The sequence below is a fragment of the Lycorma delicatula genome, chromosome 1 (assembly GCF_047948215.1).
Source record: "Lycorma delicatula isolate Av1 chromosome 1, ASM4794821v1, whole genome shotgun sequence".
NCBI classification, from domain to species: Eukaryota; Metazoa; Arthropoda; class Insecta; order Hemiptera; family Fulgoridae; genus Lycorma; species Lycorma delicatula.
The window spans coordinates 128,158,455-128,177,968 of NC_134455.1; the positions used below are offsets into that span (position 1 = coordinate 128,158,455).

A 19,514-nucleotide genomic window follows, 5' to 3' on the forward strand; every position below is an offset into this window, starting at 1 on the left:
AGTGGTTTACATATTAACAGTATAATTTACTTAATTTTTGATTTGGATAGTCCAAAGTGATATTCCATCATTTTTTAGTAAATAACTTTTATTATTTTTTGTATAAACGTTGAAATGAGTTATTTTTTACAGAATTTAATATGTTTTTTAAAATTATTATTTACTTTTATATATTTTTTTTAAATTACTGATTTTATGATACTTTAGCATATCAATATTAATTCGTCTTTACCTACTGACTGATGATTATTACAAAATTAAAATTTCCAACAAGTTCTAAATTTTAATTTTTTTAAATAGTTCTCGAACATTTTTCTGCTAGGGATTTTTCTCTGAATTATTAAAATAAAATATGCTGCTTTTTAACATTTTTAAATTAAAAGTAACAATGATAATAATAATAAAATTAAAAATACCCATATTACAAGCATAATAAGAATGCATTAACTGATAAATAATTAAACTAATAGGCAAAAATTTCAAATGTAAAAATAATAATCTAAAAATAAAAACTTTTTCCAGAGGTGAGAAATACAACAAAAATTGCCTTTGGTTATTTTTTAGAAAGACACAATTATTAAAAAAAAAGGTGCTACTTTTGTATGAGCTAGAGAAGAATAGCATTAATACATAATACCAGAATTAGTGGTACATTAATTTCTACAAATAAATAAAACATGATGTTATTTAAAACCCTACAGCAAAATTATCTTCACTAATCCATATGTGCATTAAAACTTGCTGGTGACACTGTTAATAATAATAATAACATTATTGAAATAACATTGCATAATTACACCTACTAAAATATTATAAATGATACAAATTAAGCAAAATATTATAAACTATTTTGTTTTAATTTCAAGAGAAAACATTTTTCAAAAATTTAAGTAAACTAAACTAGAATACATTTCTTTTTCTAACAGTGAAGAATGAGAAATCGGTTTTTGTAAATAAATTTATGTTAATCATAATAGAATAAATTTTGATACAAATAAAATACGAGTACAGATAATGACGGACATACAGATAATGATTTATACAGTTATCACATAAGTAACAGATACAGAAGGGATGCATCCTTATCTAGAAAAATAAGTTGAAAGTTTTTAATAATAAACTTCTTTTTTTTTTGAGAGAAAAATTTCATTAATCTATATAATGTGTATTATAGAAGGGGTTAAGAAATTTGAATTTACTCGTAAGGTGCTTCTAATATATTTGAATCTAAATCCTCTTTACCTAATATCTAGACTCACAAGAAATTGAATCCCAAGTTTGACCCACAGGTAGCTTCTCATCACCAAATCATGTTAATCCTCCCGTTTTCAGACTTCTCGACACCTTTACTTTACCAAGCGGGGTATTTTTACTACCCCAATATAATTTTGTGATTTACATTTGTAAATTTTATTTTGTGATATTTGTTATTATATTCTGTTACTTTCAATGCATAGCTTTATTTAGTATTGAAATACAGTTTTTCAAATTATTAAAAGTATTTAAACTGAACTGAAGTAAACTTAAACTGAGTAATAAATTTAATTTAAAGTAACTTTAACTGAAGTAATAAATTTTATACCATTCACAAGAAAAATTCAATATTGACACCTGTAAAATTAAAAATGTATACATTTTGGCTGTCATTGCAGTAAACTAGTACTTGCTCTCAAAATAACAATTTTCAACTGTTCATTCAAGTACATTTTTTCACAAAATGTACTTCTCTGTGTATATTATAAAACAGGTTTCTTGCACATTACACAACAGAATCTTGTTTTATGATCTTTGTTCCTCTTCCAGTCTTGACATCGCTGTGGTGTTGGTAACTTAGAACTCTGGGGTTGAATCATTGATGTCGGAATTTTAATACCACATGCTTTCAGTGCATCTCGAAGACTGTTGATATTTCTAGCTCTTTCCACAATATTACCTTTGCTGAGTCCAAATGCCAGCTCAGTCATGTAGAGTTTCAGTCGGTTCTGAATACTTTCCTGCCACTCAGAAAATCTTAGGTATATATGCACTCAGTGCTGCAATATCTACCATCTCCATCAAAAGTCTTAGTAGCCACTGCCTGGTTCCTCTTAACACAGCTGTATTCTCTTACCATTTTGTCTCCATTATCTACAGCACCTTTAGTTTTGTTGTAATGGAGTATTATTTCAAGTTTATATTCACTTTCTTCACCACTCACTTGCCTCTCATGATGTTGAATTGAGAGTAAGATTACCGACTTGCCCCTTTTTGGAACATAAGAAACTACATTCAAGTCATTTGTGAAACCAAATATTGAAGAATGAACTTCTTTCTTTCTGTCGAGCAAAAATTGTTATTTGAGCTAAACAAGTGATGTATGGTAAAACTCAACATTGGAAAAATTAAATAACAAAGATGAATGAGAGAAATATTTTGTAAATCCTTCATTTTTGACAAATAAGAAGATAAGACATTTCACACAAAGCGGGGTAGTCTCACAACCCATCAATATAAATATACCCTGTCAATAATAATTATAAATCAAAGAAAAAATGGATCAGTCATGAGTGTGAATACAATTTTAATCAATTTAGGATAAAGTCATGAAACCATCAGTAACAGCTCTTCAGATAAAATTATTATAGGGAAAAAATCAATCTGGGGTAGTCAGAATATCCCACTTGGTAATGCAATGGTTAAGAACAAGCTGGCTTAACAGATTCCAGCAACTCAGAATTAACCTAGCGAGTTAGACTGACTTTACAGAACCAAAAATGACAAAGAAAATATCACGGATAAGGAAAAGGATTATATGGTGAGAAAAAAATGATCTACCTGCTTTGCTGTCTCAATAACCGAGAAAAAATATCTTAGTACCAGATAATTCCCTGGCAGGTGGACAGTTTTTACAGTAAATATTCAATGCTTTTCATTAAACATTTCAAAATAAATGCACCGATAAAAACCGTTTCTCTTCTAGAATTTCAAGAATCATCGAAATATACCTAGGACTGCTAAATCTACAACCTCATTCTTTCCCTTTAAATTAAACATAGTATGCATTTGGATAACTGATGCTTGCAGTCGGATATTAAGACCTATGCACCTAGTTATAATTTCTAAATATTATTTTAGTTTCTAATTACTACTCATAATCACACACTTTAAAAACTGAATTTAACAAAATATATTAATTAAATTTCTCCAGCACCCTCTACATAATTTTCAGACTATCAAAAAACAACTTGTGCAATAATTTTGAAATTCTGTCTGAATAAATGATGAATTTAAAATTGAAACAATATTAAGAAAAGATAAGTGGTATTTTACACTTGAAGGTTATTAAAAATTATAAGTAGTATAACACTTTATATTTAATAAAGTGATAAGATTTTAGCTGTTAGCTTGATAATACACAGTCTACTTAAACTGTGACCAATTAATCACAAATACAATCAATGTAATGAAGTATGGCTGTGGCACAGCATGACAGTAAACAGCTTGTCTATATACCAGATCCTGTGTTGGGAATGCTCCATTACAATTATCTTCTGTAATTTATAAAAACTAATTCAAAGCACACAATTATACTGCACGTTATGAAAAATAGATTCAACTTTTACACATATCTGATCACATCAATTAGAAATTACAAAAATTTAATTCATTATTCGTTTTCAAGCTGCTTTCTTTTTTATTAATTACTTAATGTTCTATACTTAAAATAAATCGTTCCAAATATAACTTTTAATAAAATTTACCCTGAGACCTATAATTTTTAAATTGCTCATGCAATTTAAAAATAAAAAAGGTTATTCTTCAGAAAAGATAATCTCACAAGCGTTTCTGCTAAGTTAGCAAAATTAGTATTAACAATGAGACACAAGTCAAGTTCTTTTGACTTCTCACTAAGACACATGGCTTCATCTTTCATTTTACACACTGCAGTTGACTTGTTTGTTCGGATACTTATACTGCAGGATTCACTTAACATTATAGCTAATAAAATTAAGCCTCCTAGATTATTCTTACTTTTTTTGTTTAACCACAATTTGCGTGTGATTGAATCATTGGCTATAATTATCTTTTTAATTTATACCACGACTTACATAATTGTTTTTTCATAAGGAGTGGCACAAGATCCTAATGAAAATCCTAAATCTAATACTATCAATTACACATATATAATTATTTCAATTATATACCTAGATAGGCACAAATAAATAAACTGACCTGTTTATGCATTTCAACATTTAATCCGTACGACATTTCATAATACTGGAACAAAACACCAAACATCAAAGTTAAAAATACATGATACAACAGATCTGCATAAAACAAATATTACATTCAGAAAAACCTAATACCAATAAATATATAGGTATTTTGTTTCAACCACCAATTAAAATATAACCGCAAAAAATAGTTTTATACATAACTTTTAACATTACCAGATAAGATCTGCATAATTCAGAAGATTAAAAATTTAAGACGACAAAAAACCTGTCACTTTTTACTGACATAGATAACATTTCTATGACTAATTTACAACAATGGATCGACCATAATTAATACAAACCACAGGAAAAATTTACTTCACTCATCTGTTTAGTCAAAAAATTATTAAGGAACAAAAGAATTGTCTGATTATTTTGCCCAATTATCAACATACGTGATGTGTAGAATAATATACCTGTTCAGACTCAGTGCATGTTATTAAAAATTTATTTAAGGACTTGAAAATTTAAAGGTCTTTATATCAGTTCACACTCGGCTCCATACAGTTCACACAACTCCTTACAGATGCACTCGGCTCCTGACAATGCAGCAGCTCCGAACACACTATTGATTCTAAATTAAAAAGTAATAACTCTGAAATTAATACTTATTGCTTATCTAAGAATCACACAGAGAAAAATTGGTAGAGTTCAATCATACATATCATGTGTTGGCAATTTAATGAAGAAAAAATAATCGAAGGAAAGTTAAAAGAAAATGATTCATGCTATTCTCGGCATCACAAATCCAGATGAAATAAGGGTTGAATGTCGAAAGACATTTAATTACTGAGAAACCACAACCTAAGGTATCAATCAAACAATTCTACAATAATAATAAACAATATTCTAAGAAAAAATTAGGTTATGCAAATATCAATGATAATCATAACTATCTGTCGCAACAAGATGACAGCATTTATCAAAATAGATTGCATAGGTTATCTCAAGAGAATATTCCTCAATTGAAGCATAGACAAATACGGTATCTGAAAGGCAAAGGCTCCTTTATAGCCCCTAAAAAAAAAATTTGATTTTATAAAAACCTACAGATACCAACGAAAACCTTCAATTCACAACACAGGAAATTGTACCAGGAGTGTACAAAAAACAAATCTTATCATTAATACAAATGATAATAATATTGATAGTAATAATAAGCGTAATCCTTAACAAGATTTAAGGCCACAATCAGAACATTTAAACAATGAACAAAGCTATATCGGATATAGTGATGTACTACCACTATCACAAACAAATTCTTTCCAATCTGTCCAATTATGATTCATCATGGCAGGCAAAGGCTAGACCTGCATAAATTAAGATTGCTAACATACTCATAAATATTGTATTAGCATTTATAATTTAATTTACATGTTTGTAAATCACATATAGATTATACATTGTATTCATGTATATTATAATATATAATTTATTTATTCATTAATTACATTGTATAATTATAGATTACAAATCAAGCATTATTATCATTTCATATTTTTACTGTAATATATCATTTTAATACTACAAAAAAATTATCACATGATTTCTACCACGCAGTATGTTCAGACTCAATGCATACTCAGCTCCTGTCAGCTGCACTTGGCTCTGTACAGTTCAAACAGCTCCTTTCGGATGCATTCAGCGGCTTTGTACACACTATATAAGCTGGCTCTGCATTACATTCAGTCAGTCTTGTTCCAATCTTCTTCTATCAATCTTCATGAACTCAACGAATAATGTATCACTTACGGAATAATTAAATGCATTTATATACACTTATACATAATCTTGTATTATTCATTCAAATATTAGAGGATCGTATTTAATTATGAAGTGATAAACGTCTATATTTATTTATTATTTAATCCAGCAGTAAATACATAGAGTAATTACCCTAACCAAGGTGGATACTATCTTGGCAATACCTGTTTGGATTTTAAAAGAAGCTTTTTAATAAAATGAAATCAATGATAATTAGTAGAGAAAAAAGATGATTCCACATCTTAAAATGACAGTTATCATTTTCAACCATTTACTTTAAAATTATTAATGACTGAAGACTGGCAAAACAAAATACAATTACAAAATTTAATAAAAAATTAATAATTTAAAGAAATTACGTTAATGCTCCAGAAATTCCTAGTAAAGAGATAGAAAAGAAGAAGCTATAACCGATAGAACAGTTGTCATAATAGATTACATTAATGAAAAATCGCTTGTTCATTTTTATACTATCTTATGCTTCAAAAAAAAAATTAATAATACTTAAAATCACAAAGTAATGCTTCACGTGTTCAAGATTCATATATTGGATTTTGTCATGGATGACCAGACAGGGTGAACAAGACCAAACACCAAATTGTAATTTTACCGCAATACTTACGAGGTGTGTAAGAAAAGTAATGAGATTGGTAACACTGCGAGTGATCTGACAACGCTGTTCTACCTGTCTGTGCTAGACCGGATTGTTCATCCCTTCCACATGCTCGGTACGAGTTTCAACTCCGTTCACCCAAGACATTATTTTTGACAGCGCCATCAGTGAAGTTGTGTTTTTGTTGTGTGTTACGAAAATGTTGCATCGAAATTTAGAGCGACGTTGTGCGATCAAGTTTTGTGTTAAACTTAGGGAATCCGCGAAAAAGTCCTTTGAAAACTTGAAATAGGCCTATGGGGAACATTGCTTATCAAGAGCACAAGTTTTCCGCTGGCACGAATCATTTTTGGAAGGCCGAGTACACGTTGAAGATCAACCTCGCTCAGGGAGACCTTCAACTTCAAAATCTGACGAAAACGTTGAGCGTGTGAGGGTTCTTGTGAGATCAGACCGTCGTTTAACAATAAGGATAATGAGTGAACAGTTAATTTGAACACTTTCACCGTACATTAAATTTTGACAGACGATTTGGACATGCGAAAGGTTTGTGCGAAATCGGTGACGAAAAACCTCACAACGGAACAGGAGGAAAATCGAAGAACAGAGTGCGTTGATCTTCTTGAGAGGATTGATAATGACCAAGAATTTGGTGCTGATTTCCTTTTTTGACAGTAAGGATATCGTGCATAAAGAATTTGTTCCTCCAGGGCAAACTGTCAACCAAGTGTTTTACAATGGTGTCCTTGAAAGGCTCAGGAAAAGAGTGATTGGCGTGAGACCAGACATTGCAGACAAGTGGATGCTTCATCATGACAATGCCCCGTGTCACACGGCCATTTCCATCAGCGAATGTTTGACCTCAAAACGCATTCCTACGGTTCCTCAACCCCCCTATTCACCTGATTCGAGTCCTGTGACTTTTTTCTTTTCCCGAAATTGAAGCATGTCTTAAAAGGACGTAATTTTGGAACTCTGGAGAACATTCAAAAGACTGTGATCGACCAGTTAAAAACCCTACCAGTTGAAGCCTTCCATCGCTGCTACCAGGAGTGGGAACGACTACGTCGGTGTTTGCCCAAAGGAACTACTTTGAAGGGGATAATATTGTTGTTTGAAAAAAATAAAAACTTTGGTAAGTAAAATGTCAGTCTCATTGCTTTTCTCACGCACCTTATATCTTATACAACCTGTTACGAAACAGATCAATCTCAAAAATAAAAATAAAATATTTATATTTCTATCGAAGAGTTTTTTCAAGTCTTATTTCTACCTTCCTGATTCATAGTTTATCCACGTTGGGATAAAAACGTAAAAAATATTTAATAATGCTGTTCAAACACTAGCAATCATACTCTTAAGAAAATAAGTTTAAAATTACATTTCATATTTTTGTAATCAGTAAATTACATTAAAAATAACAGGCATTTCAAATTATTTTAAAAGAATCGCTTGTAACCGTTTAGATTATGCTAATAAATAATAATATACCATCAGACGGTGGTGTGTAATAACTCGAAGCGAGAAGCACCCAAAAGAAAAATGGCGTCATGCTTACAAAGATAAATAAATAAGTTAAGTTTCATAAATAATTTAAAAAAATAGTCAAAAACTCCAAAACAGGCCAATTTATAGACTTTTAAATTCAACAGAAAAATGGGGACACATTAATCGATCGAGTAGAACCCGAAAATAAAATAGTTTCTAAAGAAGGTTAAATTTTGTTTAAAGGTTTTATTGCAATCAATTTATATTTAATATAGTCAAGGTGGAGAAATAAATAACAGTTAAAGAACAAACTATGAAACAAACATTTAAGTGGTCTCATGACAAAATTATCTTTTTATTTTAAAGTTATTTTTCGTAGAGTTATGTTCAATTCTATGTAATTCCACGTTGTAATAAATTTATAGCAAACTTGCTTTCTCTTTAGCCGAATATTTCTTTAATCTTTAAACCTAATAAAGAATTTATTACGTTTATTAATCTTTCATTTATAATCAACAAAACCGTATTAAATCGTTAATAAAAAAAAAAATATATATATATATATATATATATATATATATAAAACTGTTATTATTTAATAGAAAATAAATAAATAAAAATCTCAACGAATAGTATTCTGTAACAGAATTTCGTGTAATACAAAGATCCTTGTTCACACAGTCAGTTTTACACCGAAAAACTATTTTTTTTCTGTACGCGAAAATGAATAAGTTTTCAAATTATTGTACTTTTAAATAAAAAATAATTAAAATGAACACTTTTTATAATTTACACATTACGAAGCATGATTTGTAAATTATTAAAATAAATGACAGAACCATTCAAATACACGTAATAACGTTATTTGACTACAACAAACTTACACTAGTCATCTAACAATGGTTATTGTCAAAGAACTTTTATCTTCACCACATGAAAGTTTTTAGGAAAGTCATTAAAAATCAGAGAACGGCTGTAAAATTCTTCGTATATTCTTTTCTGTGTAGTGTACCAATACGAGAGGTTATCTCTAAAGTAAAGACCGTTCATTAAAAAAAAAATTCATTCTGAAAACTTTATAAATATATTTTATTTCTCTTCAACTACATATCTTACACTATTTCTCTATATAATCGCCACATGAATTAAGACATTTATCGTAGCGATACACCAGCTTCAATATACCCTCGTCGTATTCTTCTGCCGCCAGTCGATCTATCCACCGATTAACAGCATTTTCAAGTTTATCGTCACCCGCGAATTGGTTACCGCTCAAAAATTCATTCAATTTCCCAAAGAAATTGTAATCAGAAGGAGTTAAGTGGCCTATATGGTGGGGGATCGTAAATTTCCCATCCAAATGTTCTCGGTAAAGCACGTCTCAGACGCGCATTATCGTGCAGCAGGTCGACGCCGTCAGACAACCGCCCACGTCGCGGATTTTGAATGCCTTAACTTACGTATAATTTCGCAGTAGGCTTCTGCATTTATAATCGTTCCACTTGGCATGACAACGATCAGCAGTATGTCAAACCGATTCCAAAAGACTGTGACTATCAGTTTGCGTCCAAATGTCTATGGCTTGATCTTTGTCGGTCTGGTTGGTGATCGAGGATGACGCCATTCACTTGACTGCCGTTTTCTCTCTGGTGAAATTCACGTTTCATCGCCGGTAACAATTGAATTAAGAAACTCATCACCTTTTTCTTTGTAGCGCATCAGAAATTACAAAGCAGATCCCACTCAGATTTTTTTGTGGCGTTCCGTTCAGACGTGCGGCACCCGACGTGCACAAACCCTTCTGAAGCCTAAATGGTCATGAACAATGCGACCGATAACAGTTGAAATATTAGGAAAAAGAAAGCCAGGTCGGAAATCGTTGAGCGACGATCTTTTTTGATTTCATCATCGACGCGCTTCAACAAGTCCTCGATGATTATCGAGGGCCTCCCCGAACGTTCTTCATCGTGCACCATTTTCGGGCGTTTCTTTCATTCATTACATTATCACTGTGCACAGCAACCAACTACCTATGAATTTCGGCCGGCTGAACATTTTGATGGTTTAAAAAACTTATGACTCCACGTATTTCACAGTCGGCGGCAACATAGATTTTCCTATTCATTTTATAACGTAATAACTCACAGGCAATCAAAGATACTACAACGCGACAACTTACAGACAACAATGCAGTGTGTAAATTACTAGAGTGACCATGAACGACACAGGTTCGCCAACTTTAAGGAGAGAAATTTCCCAGCGGTCTTTACTTTAGAGATATCACTCGTATATTTTCCACTATTCTTCAGGAGAAACGAATACATTAATTTATTGTTTAAATATTATGTCCAGATCTTTTTCATGAAAGTATCAGAGTAAACTTTACAGCGAGTAATGTTCACTAAACTGACATTTCGTGAGGAGAATAGGCTGGTGACATCTAAGGTGCTGAATATTATCTGCATTCAAATAAGTTTATTTATGCTGATATGCAATAGTATATTCGACTGAGGTAGACAATGGGAAGAGTTCACTTCTCACTTTCGCTAGTAAACTTGGCTTAGGGATGCATGAGAAAGCTATATTTCGTTTTCGGAGTGAGCTGTACCTCGTCAGATTATCCACAATACCCGTTTGTTGTGTCTACTAGATTATTTTTCTTTATTTCCTTCCAGTAAGTTTTCTTAACTAGAGATTTAATTTTTTAAGAATTGCTTCCATTATAGTGTTTATGTTTAAGTGAGTAAATGTATCATTAATTTGCTCATTACGAAAGATCGATTAAAAAAAAAGAAGATAAGTTTTTTTTTTAATTTATAAGAGATGAACAACTTTTGTAAACAAGTAACGACACAGAATAAAACTTTAGTTTTATTGTGAAAAATTAACGTTGAAAATGCCAGTATTTGGAATCGAATTAAGAGTTAGAAGATGCAGTGGAAGGATGATGATGTAAAATTAAATTACGCATCGTCCTGTTTACATAGAGATCGAAAAAGTACAATGTATGATTACCGAATTATATAGGAAAAATTTATGTAAAAAAATTGTTATTACAGTATGACGGACTGGAAATAAAAGCGCTTCTATTTTAACCAAAAGAAGAAAAATTCGTGGAGATCACTTTTTGACGGTTGGCATCGATGAATAATTACTTCCGATGATAGAAATATACTGTAGGTAGAACATACTCGCAGTAGTGGGTTTTCGTAATATCTTTCGAAAGGAAAAAGTCGTCTCGATTTTATCCTATGTTTATATATCCTAATCCAGATCATACAAAAGAAAATGTTATAAAAATAACTCTTGAATGTATTGAACCGAAAGCAGCAACAATTTCTGTCGTGTGATTTAAATTACTCGCACAACTATGTTCGTCCGCAAATGACACATATTTGCAGTCAAAGGAAACTAAATAAGTAGAAACGAAATGTAACAAAAAAGAATGCGGTACCAAGAGGAAATATTTCTCTATCTCTTGCCTTTGTGAAATGTTGTCATGAATGAAACAAAAACAGTTTGTTTGTTAACTATACACAAAAATATGAAACCCATAAAATTCGTAACCTTAGGCCTGTAAGGTTAACAAAAGTGTGTGGTGTGTGTGTGCGCGCGCTTAAAATATATTTCGTCAAATAAATTATTTGATGAATTAATCACTTACATTTTATTAATTGATCATTATAGTTTACTTATTTTACAACATAAACGTTTTGATTGTTGCAGAGTAACCTAGACTCCGACTTGACCGAGTTGTTCAAATTTTGTAACGCCATATATATAAATGGCATTTTCTATTATTTGTAAACATTTCATTAAGAAATCGACAGTTCCAAACCTGAACTAGTAAAAAGCAGTAATGCAGTAACTTTACTCGAATGGATGATGGCAACTTCAAAATAGTAGCTTAAAAATAAAAAGTAGTAAGGTAGTTATAATAAAAGTTGGTAGTTGGACCGAGGATGAAAGACAGTAGGCTGTATTCAACTAATAACACCCATTTAATAATTAGTCTTAATCAGCATCTGTCTTCAGAAGATAATGATTTTTCCATACTGTTCTATCCCCAAAAACGAATAAGTAGGCTTATCAGTAATACAAATAAATTGCTAAGAGTAAAAATAACAAAAAAGAACATTAACGTTAAGAAAAAAAGAATAATTCTATTTTATCGCATACAAATGTCAAAAATAATGTGAAAGGAGCATTTTTTCGTTTTATGCCACGTAAAAATTCTTGCCCAAATCAACTGAAAAATAATCATAATGTTGAAAAAAAAATAAACAATTTTTCGGCGAGAAAAAAGGTAACATTTTATTCGATTTTTTTTTTTTTTAATTATTGGAATGTAAAATTATAAGTTTAGTTTATGAGCGTATACTGTAACAATCGGGAAGCTCCGGCCCTACCCCAAACCTCCCTGAAAAATCATTATATTTCCTTGATTTTTTACCAAAAATAATTTTAAAATCAAAAAAATTTTTCATTTAAAATATAATTTATCCTCGCCAAATCAAGTTGTGAACATGATAGGAACTCATTCAATATAATCATTTATATTTATTTATTTTATAAATATAATTTAACCAAACCTAACCTGCGCTCGCTAATTTTGATTAATTAACCTAATTAACATAGTAATGTTTTGAGTATTTAAATAATAAATTCAGTAATTAATTCAGCAATTATTTATTATTTAAATAATCAAAAGTAAAAAAGATAAGGTAGATAATGCAGAAGAAGAATGGGAGAATGCTAAAAAGGAAATTCATAAATCAGCAGAAGCGAACTTAGACGGAACAAAGAGAACTGGTAGAAAACCTTGGATTTCAAACGATATATTGCAGCTGACGGATGAACGTAGAAAATATAAGAATGCTAGTGATGAAGAAAGTAAAAGAAACTATCGACAATTACGAAATACTATAATCAGGAAGTGCAAACTAGCGAAAGAAGAGTTGATTAATGAAAAGTGTTCAGTAGTGGAAAGAGAAATGAATATTGGTAAAACAGACGGAGCATACAGGAAAGTTAAAGAGAATTTTGGCGTACATAAATTAAAATCAAGTTTTAAACAAAGATGGTACACCGATTTATAATACAAAAGGCAAAATCGATAGGTGGATGGAATATATTGATGAGTTATACGGAGGAAATGAATTAGAAAATGGTGTTATAGAAGAAGTCGAAGAGGATGAAAGGGAAGAAAAAATACTGAGATCTGAATTTAAGAGAGTATTAAAAGATTTGAATGCCAGAAAGGCTCCTGGAATAGACGGAATACCTGTGGAATTACTGCGCAGTGCAGGTGAGGAACCGGTTGATAGATTATAAAAACTGGTGTGTAATATTCACGAAAAAGGGGAAATTCCGTTAGACTTCAAAAAGAGTGTTATAGTCATAATATCAAAGAAGGCAGAAGCAGATAAATGAGAAGAATACAAAACAATTAGCTTAACTAGCCATGCATAAATAATCTTAACTACAATTCTTTACAGAAGAATTGAGAGGAGAGTGGAAGAAGTGTTAGGAGATGACCAATTTGGTTTAGGGAAAAGTATAGGGACAAGGGAAGCAATTTTAGGACTCAGATTAATAGTAGAAGGAAGATTAAAGAAAAACAAACCAACATACTTGGCATTAATTGACCTAGAAAAGGCATTCGATAACGTAAACTGGAATCAAATTTTCAGCATTTTAAAGAAATTGGATTTAAATACAGCGATAAAAGAACGATTGCTAATATTTACAGGAACCAAACAGCAACAGTAATAATTGAAGAACATAAGAAAGAAGCCGTAATAAAAAAGGGAGTCAGAACAAGGATGTTCGCTAACCACGTTACTTATTTACGTTCTTTACATAGAACTAGAAGTTAATGAAGTTAAAGAACAATTTAGATCCGGAGTAACAGTACAAAGTGAAAAGATAAAGATGCTACGATTTGCTAATGATATAGTAATTCTAGCTGAGAGTAAAAAAAGATTTAGAAGAAACAATGAACGATATCGATGAAGTCCTACGCAAGAACTATCGCATGAAAATAAACAAGAACAAAACTAAAGTAATGAAATGTAGTAGAAATAACGAAGATGGACCACTGAATGTGAAAATAGGAAGAGAAAAGATAGTGGAGGTATAAAAATTTTATTTGGGAAGTAGAATTACTAAAGATGGACGAAGCAGGAGCGATATAAAATGCCGAATAGCACAGGCGAAATGAGCCTTTAGTCAGAAATATAATTTGTTTACATCAAAAATTAATTTGAATGTCAGGAAAACATTTTTGGAAGTATATGTTTGGAGCGTCACTTTATATGGAATTTAAACTTGGACGATCGGAGTACCTGAGAAGAAAAGATTACAAGCTTTTGAAATATGGTGCTACAGGAGAATTTAAAAAATCAGATGGGTGGATAAAGTGACAAATGAATAGGTGTTGCGGCAAATCAATAAAGAAAGAAGCATTTAGAAAAATATAGTTAAAAAAAAGAGACAGACTTATAGACCACATATTAAGCATCCTGGAATAGACGCTTTAATATTTGATGGACAGGTAGAAGGAAAACATTGTGCAGGCAAGCAACGTTTGGATTATGTAAAACAAATTTTTAGGGGTGTAGGAGTAGGAGGTATACCGAAATGAAACGACTAGCACGAGATAGGGAATCTTGGAGAGCTGCATCAAACCAGTCAAATGACTGAAGACAAAAAAAACATAAAAACATTAGTGTTAATTAGTCGAGGTAAGCGAGCGTGGGTAAAAGATTATTTTTACCTTTTTTCTCGTCTACAAATTGTTTTTTCAACATAATAATTTTTGAATGATTTTGAGATAACTTGGGCAATAATTTTTAGGAGGCATAAAACGAAAACGTAGTTACAGTAACCGAGTCATAATATAAATAAGAAGAGTTTTTCTTAGTCATTTAGTAAATTTACCGCTTATCAACCCACCAATATTTGATTAGTGATTAGGATTATCAAGAATAAATCTTTACAAACAATCAAAACAAAGCAAATTCACGAATAGATATATAAATAAACGAATAATAAATACAAACATACCATAACGTAATGTCTCTGTATATCAGTCTTTTCACCAGCTAATTTGTCACACTCTAGTTTTAATCTGAAATAAACAAAATAAAAAAAAATGTAATTAACTGAAAGAAAAAAATTATTTAAGATGATAATAACAATGTAATTCCTCGTAGAATTGAATAAAATTACAATAAATATTAAATATTTGCTAAACAATACAATATTTGCTAAATAGCAAATATTGTTATATATTTAATTACAGATATTCAACTTTGTATTAACGTTGCAACATAAGCTAATCTTTTCTTACTTCATTATTGGTTTCATTAATAGTCTGAAATAAAAAAAAAACCCCCCACTTAAATAATTTCTACCAATCACACACTTCTTAAATTTTTATGAATTATAATAACGAACATTACGTCAGTAATAGAAATCAAATGATATTGAAAAAAAAACATAGTGATACTTACGTGACGTTCAACAATAAACGAAATTATTATTTTTTTTTAATTCCATGTAATTTACAGATTGATCATACTTATAAAAAATTTTCAAAATTCTTCAAAAATGGAAACAATTTTTTTTCTTTTATAGTCGACTCAATAATTAAAGTCATTACCGATTTACCAGTGTAATGTAACTATATTTGTAAATGTGTAGTCTTCAACACACTCAAGTCGACCATTCCTGGAACGTATGGTTAATTGAAGCCCATCCATCAATGAATACGATCTTGTATTCAAATCCGAATAAAATCAACCTTTATTAGGATTTGAACCTGAGAACTCTCGACTTCAAAATTGGCTGATTTACGACGACCAACTCGGTGGTTTTTTTTCCTGTTTAGTCTCCGGGAATCACCGTCAGGTATTACTTCAGAGGATGATATGTATGAGTGTAAGTATAGTTTTATACAGTCTGAGGTCGAACATTTTTGAGATGTGTATTAATTGAAACCCAACCACCAAAGAACACCGGTATCTACGATCTAGTATTCAAATACTAGAACGTAACAGCGTATAAAAGTAACTGCCTTTACTGCGGATTTGAACGACAACGAAATCAGCTGATTTGCGAAGACGCGTTCACCCAGTTTAGACCAACCCAGTGGGTTTAAAAAAAAATTTATTTATCACTTGCGACGATATTGTATTCATAACTGATGCAAAAAAAAAATCATTTTGAAATATTCATAATACAAATTTCAAGTAATTTTGATGCAAAATAATCATTTTAAAATATATCTGCCCTTCATTAATAAACAGATACAGATTTTAAGTTACAGAAGTAAATTTAACAGTACGTAATCTCATATATCTCGAAATGTAATTTCACGAAAACTGTAACTCTATTTTGTAAAATTAATGAAAAATTAAATAGAAAATTACAAAATTTGGCATCGGAAAAATATTTTTAGTAAAATACATTAAAAACGTAAGCACTTTTTCAATAATTAAATTTCTTTAGAATTCCACACAAATATTGCATCAAGATTTGAATCTTTTTTAAGAAATATTCTACAATTTTTACTTCCTTGTACGAAGTAAAGGAAGTAAGTATTCTAATCGCGAAAAATTTTAGTTTTCAGATTTCAACGGAAATGTATTTTTCATCATCCCTGAATCCATTCTGACTACTTACGGCATGAGGTCTGTACGTACGTATGTATCTCGCATAACTCAAAAACGATTAGCCGTAGGACGTTGAAATTTTGGATTTAGGACTGTTGTAACATCTAATTGTGCATCTCCCTTTTTGACTGCAATCGACTGAACCAAAAGTGTCCAAAAAATCGAAAATTTCAACAAATTTGGATTTTGGACTTTTTCTTAATCGCAGTAATAAGCCCTCATTGAGAACTTTTCAACGATATATCATAAGTGGTACTTATTTTCATTAGTTTCAGAGTTATAATAAAATAAAATAGGTTTAATTAACGAAATATTTGGGCCTTAAAAGGAGGGACATCGGTTCGAATCAGACTTCATCTCCTTTTTTTTAAATTTAAATAAATGTTTTATTAACAATTATTAACCTCCGATTGTAAAAAAAAATTACGATAAATAATAATTCAATAAAAAAAAAATATGTAAAATATCAGAAGTTATTAATGAAATAAAACTTTTATGTACTTTTCATTTCAAAAAGATGTGTATATGTAATTTAATAGGCGTACAAGGAAGTCATGTAGTGTTCACATCAGAGTTTTAGCATGTGAAGATGATTTTTAGTTCTGTACAATAACTATCACATTTTGGTCTGTTTTGTTTTGAATTAAAATAGAACTTGTGAAGCATGTATTTGTTTTCTATTGATTTATTACATCGGTTTTCTAATTAGATTCCCTTCAAATTTTGTTAAAACTTTTGATTTTTGTTAGCAATTTAATAAAGCTAATTTAATAAGCTATTTACTTTTCTTATATTAATGTATAAATCGGCTACCGAAGTACTTCCGAGCAATTTTGAATCCCCTGTTGAAATGAAGTGGAGATAAACAGTTAAATCGGTTACTAAGATATTGACATTTTTACGAAACCGTTAACTCACTTTTGATCAACATTTCGAAATTTTCTTCAACCACTGTGTACTACAGTAGAGACTGGAGGTATCAAACAAAATAACTTGTCGTCACACTCGCAGCCGCTGAGAATTTGTTGGTTACAGTTTAAATTATTTAAATAAAAGTCGAAGTATACTACATATTGTGCGTGTTAATATATATAATATAGTTTTGCACGTTGGGAATATGACAATGAAATTTTATAGGGTATGAAAAATACCATGCTCGACATGAACCTGGGACTTCCAGATGAAAGACTGAGACGCTAACACTTCGCCATTAAAATCACTACTTATTTATTTGTAATTTTTAATTTATAAACCGGTATGTACGCCATTAAGTTTTTTGGAAATACTAAAATGACTGATTAACTTCAAAGAGCTTGTTTCCCAACGTTTTTGCAGAATAGTAAATATTTTAATTTTTTCTCTGAATATAGACTTTTACGAGGCTCGGCTTATAAATTTTGTACGTACAAGGTGTGTGAGAAAAGAAATTAAACTAAGTTTTTACTTACCAAAGTTTTTATTTTTTTCAAACAACAATATTATCCCCTTCAAAGTAGTTCCCTTGGGCGAACACCGGCATACACCGGCGGAGTCGTTCCCACTCCTGGTAGCAGCGATGGAAGGCTTCAACTGGTCAGTCACAGTCTTTTGAATGTTCTGTAGAGTTCCAAAATGACGTACTTTTAAGACATGCTTCAATTTCGGGAAAAGAAAAAAGTCACAGGACTCGAATCAGGTGAATAGGGGGTTGAGGAACCGTAGGAATGCGTTTTGAGGTCAAAAATTCGCTGATGGAAATGGCCGTGTGACACGGGGCATTGTCATGATGAAGCATTCACTTGTCTGCAATGTCTGGTCTCACGCCAATCACTCTTTTCCTGAGCCTTTCAAGGACACCATTGTAAAACACTTGGTTGACAGTTTGTCCTGGAGGAACAAATTCTTTATGCACGATATCCTTACTGTCAAAAAAGCAAATCAGCACGGTTTTGATCTTTGATTTGTTCATTGGATATTTTATCGATCGAGGAGATGACGGAGTGTGCCACTCTTCGCTTTGCCGCTTTGTTTCAGGATCGTACTCAAATATCCAGGATGCATCACCTGTGATCACACGATTGAAGAATTCTTGGTCATTATCAATCCTCTCAAGAAGATCAACGCACTCGTTTCTTCGATTACCCTTCTGTTCCGTTGTAAGGTTTTTCGGCACCAATTTCGCACAAACCTTTCGCATGTCCAAAGAGTCTGTCAAAATTTAATGTACGGTGAAAGTGTTTAAATTTAACTGTTCACTCATTATGCTTATTGTTAAACGACGGTCTGATCTCACAAGAACCCTCACACGCTCAACGTTTTCGTCAGATTTTGAAGTTGAAGGTCTCCCTGAGCGAGGTTGATCTTCAACGTGTACTCGGCCTTCCAAAAATGATTCGTGCCAGCGGAAAACTTGTGCTCTTGATAAGCAATGTTCCCCATAGGCCTATTTCAAGTTTTCAAAGGACTTTTTCGCGGATTCCCTAAGTTTAACACAAAACTTGATCGCACAACGTCGCTCTAAATTTCGATGCACCATTTTCGTAACACACAACAAAAACACAACTTCACTGATGGCGCTGTCAAAAATAATGTGTTGGCTGAACGGAGTTGAAACTCGTACTAAGCATGTGGAAGGGATGAACAAACCGGTCGAGCAAAGACCGGTAGACACAGTGTTGCCAGAACGCTCGCAGTGTTACCAATCTCATTGCTTTTCTCACACACCTCGTATGTGCG

General features: G+C 31.4%; 1 protein-coding gene across 6 annotated transcripts in view; it reads right to left on the reverse strand.

The window, feature by feature from the left end:
* The window catches only part of gro (TLE family member transcriptional corepressor groucho), a 246,007-nt gene that overhangs the window by 97,872 nt on the left and 128,621 nt on the right, over positions 1–19,514 (reverse strand). For 5 of the 6 annotated variants that reach the window (XM_075360879.1, XM_075360871.1, XM_075360861.1 and 2 more), the window contains exons 3-4: positions 15,190–15,253; positions 4,213–4,257 (exon numbers count right to left, since the gene is read on the reverse strand). In XM_075360879.1, coding sequence (XP_075216994.1) covers positions 4,213–4,257; positions 15,190–15,253 — 109 coding nt within the window. The remainder of the gene's footprint in view (positions 1–4,212; positions 4,258–15,189; positions 15,254–19,514) is intronic. The other variant, XM_075360889.1, reaches the window with a different exon arrangement.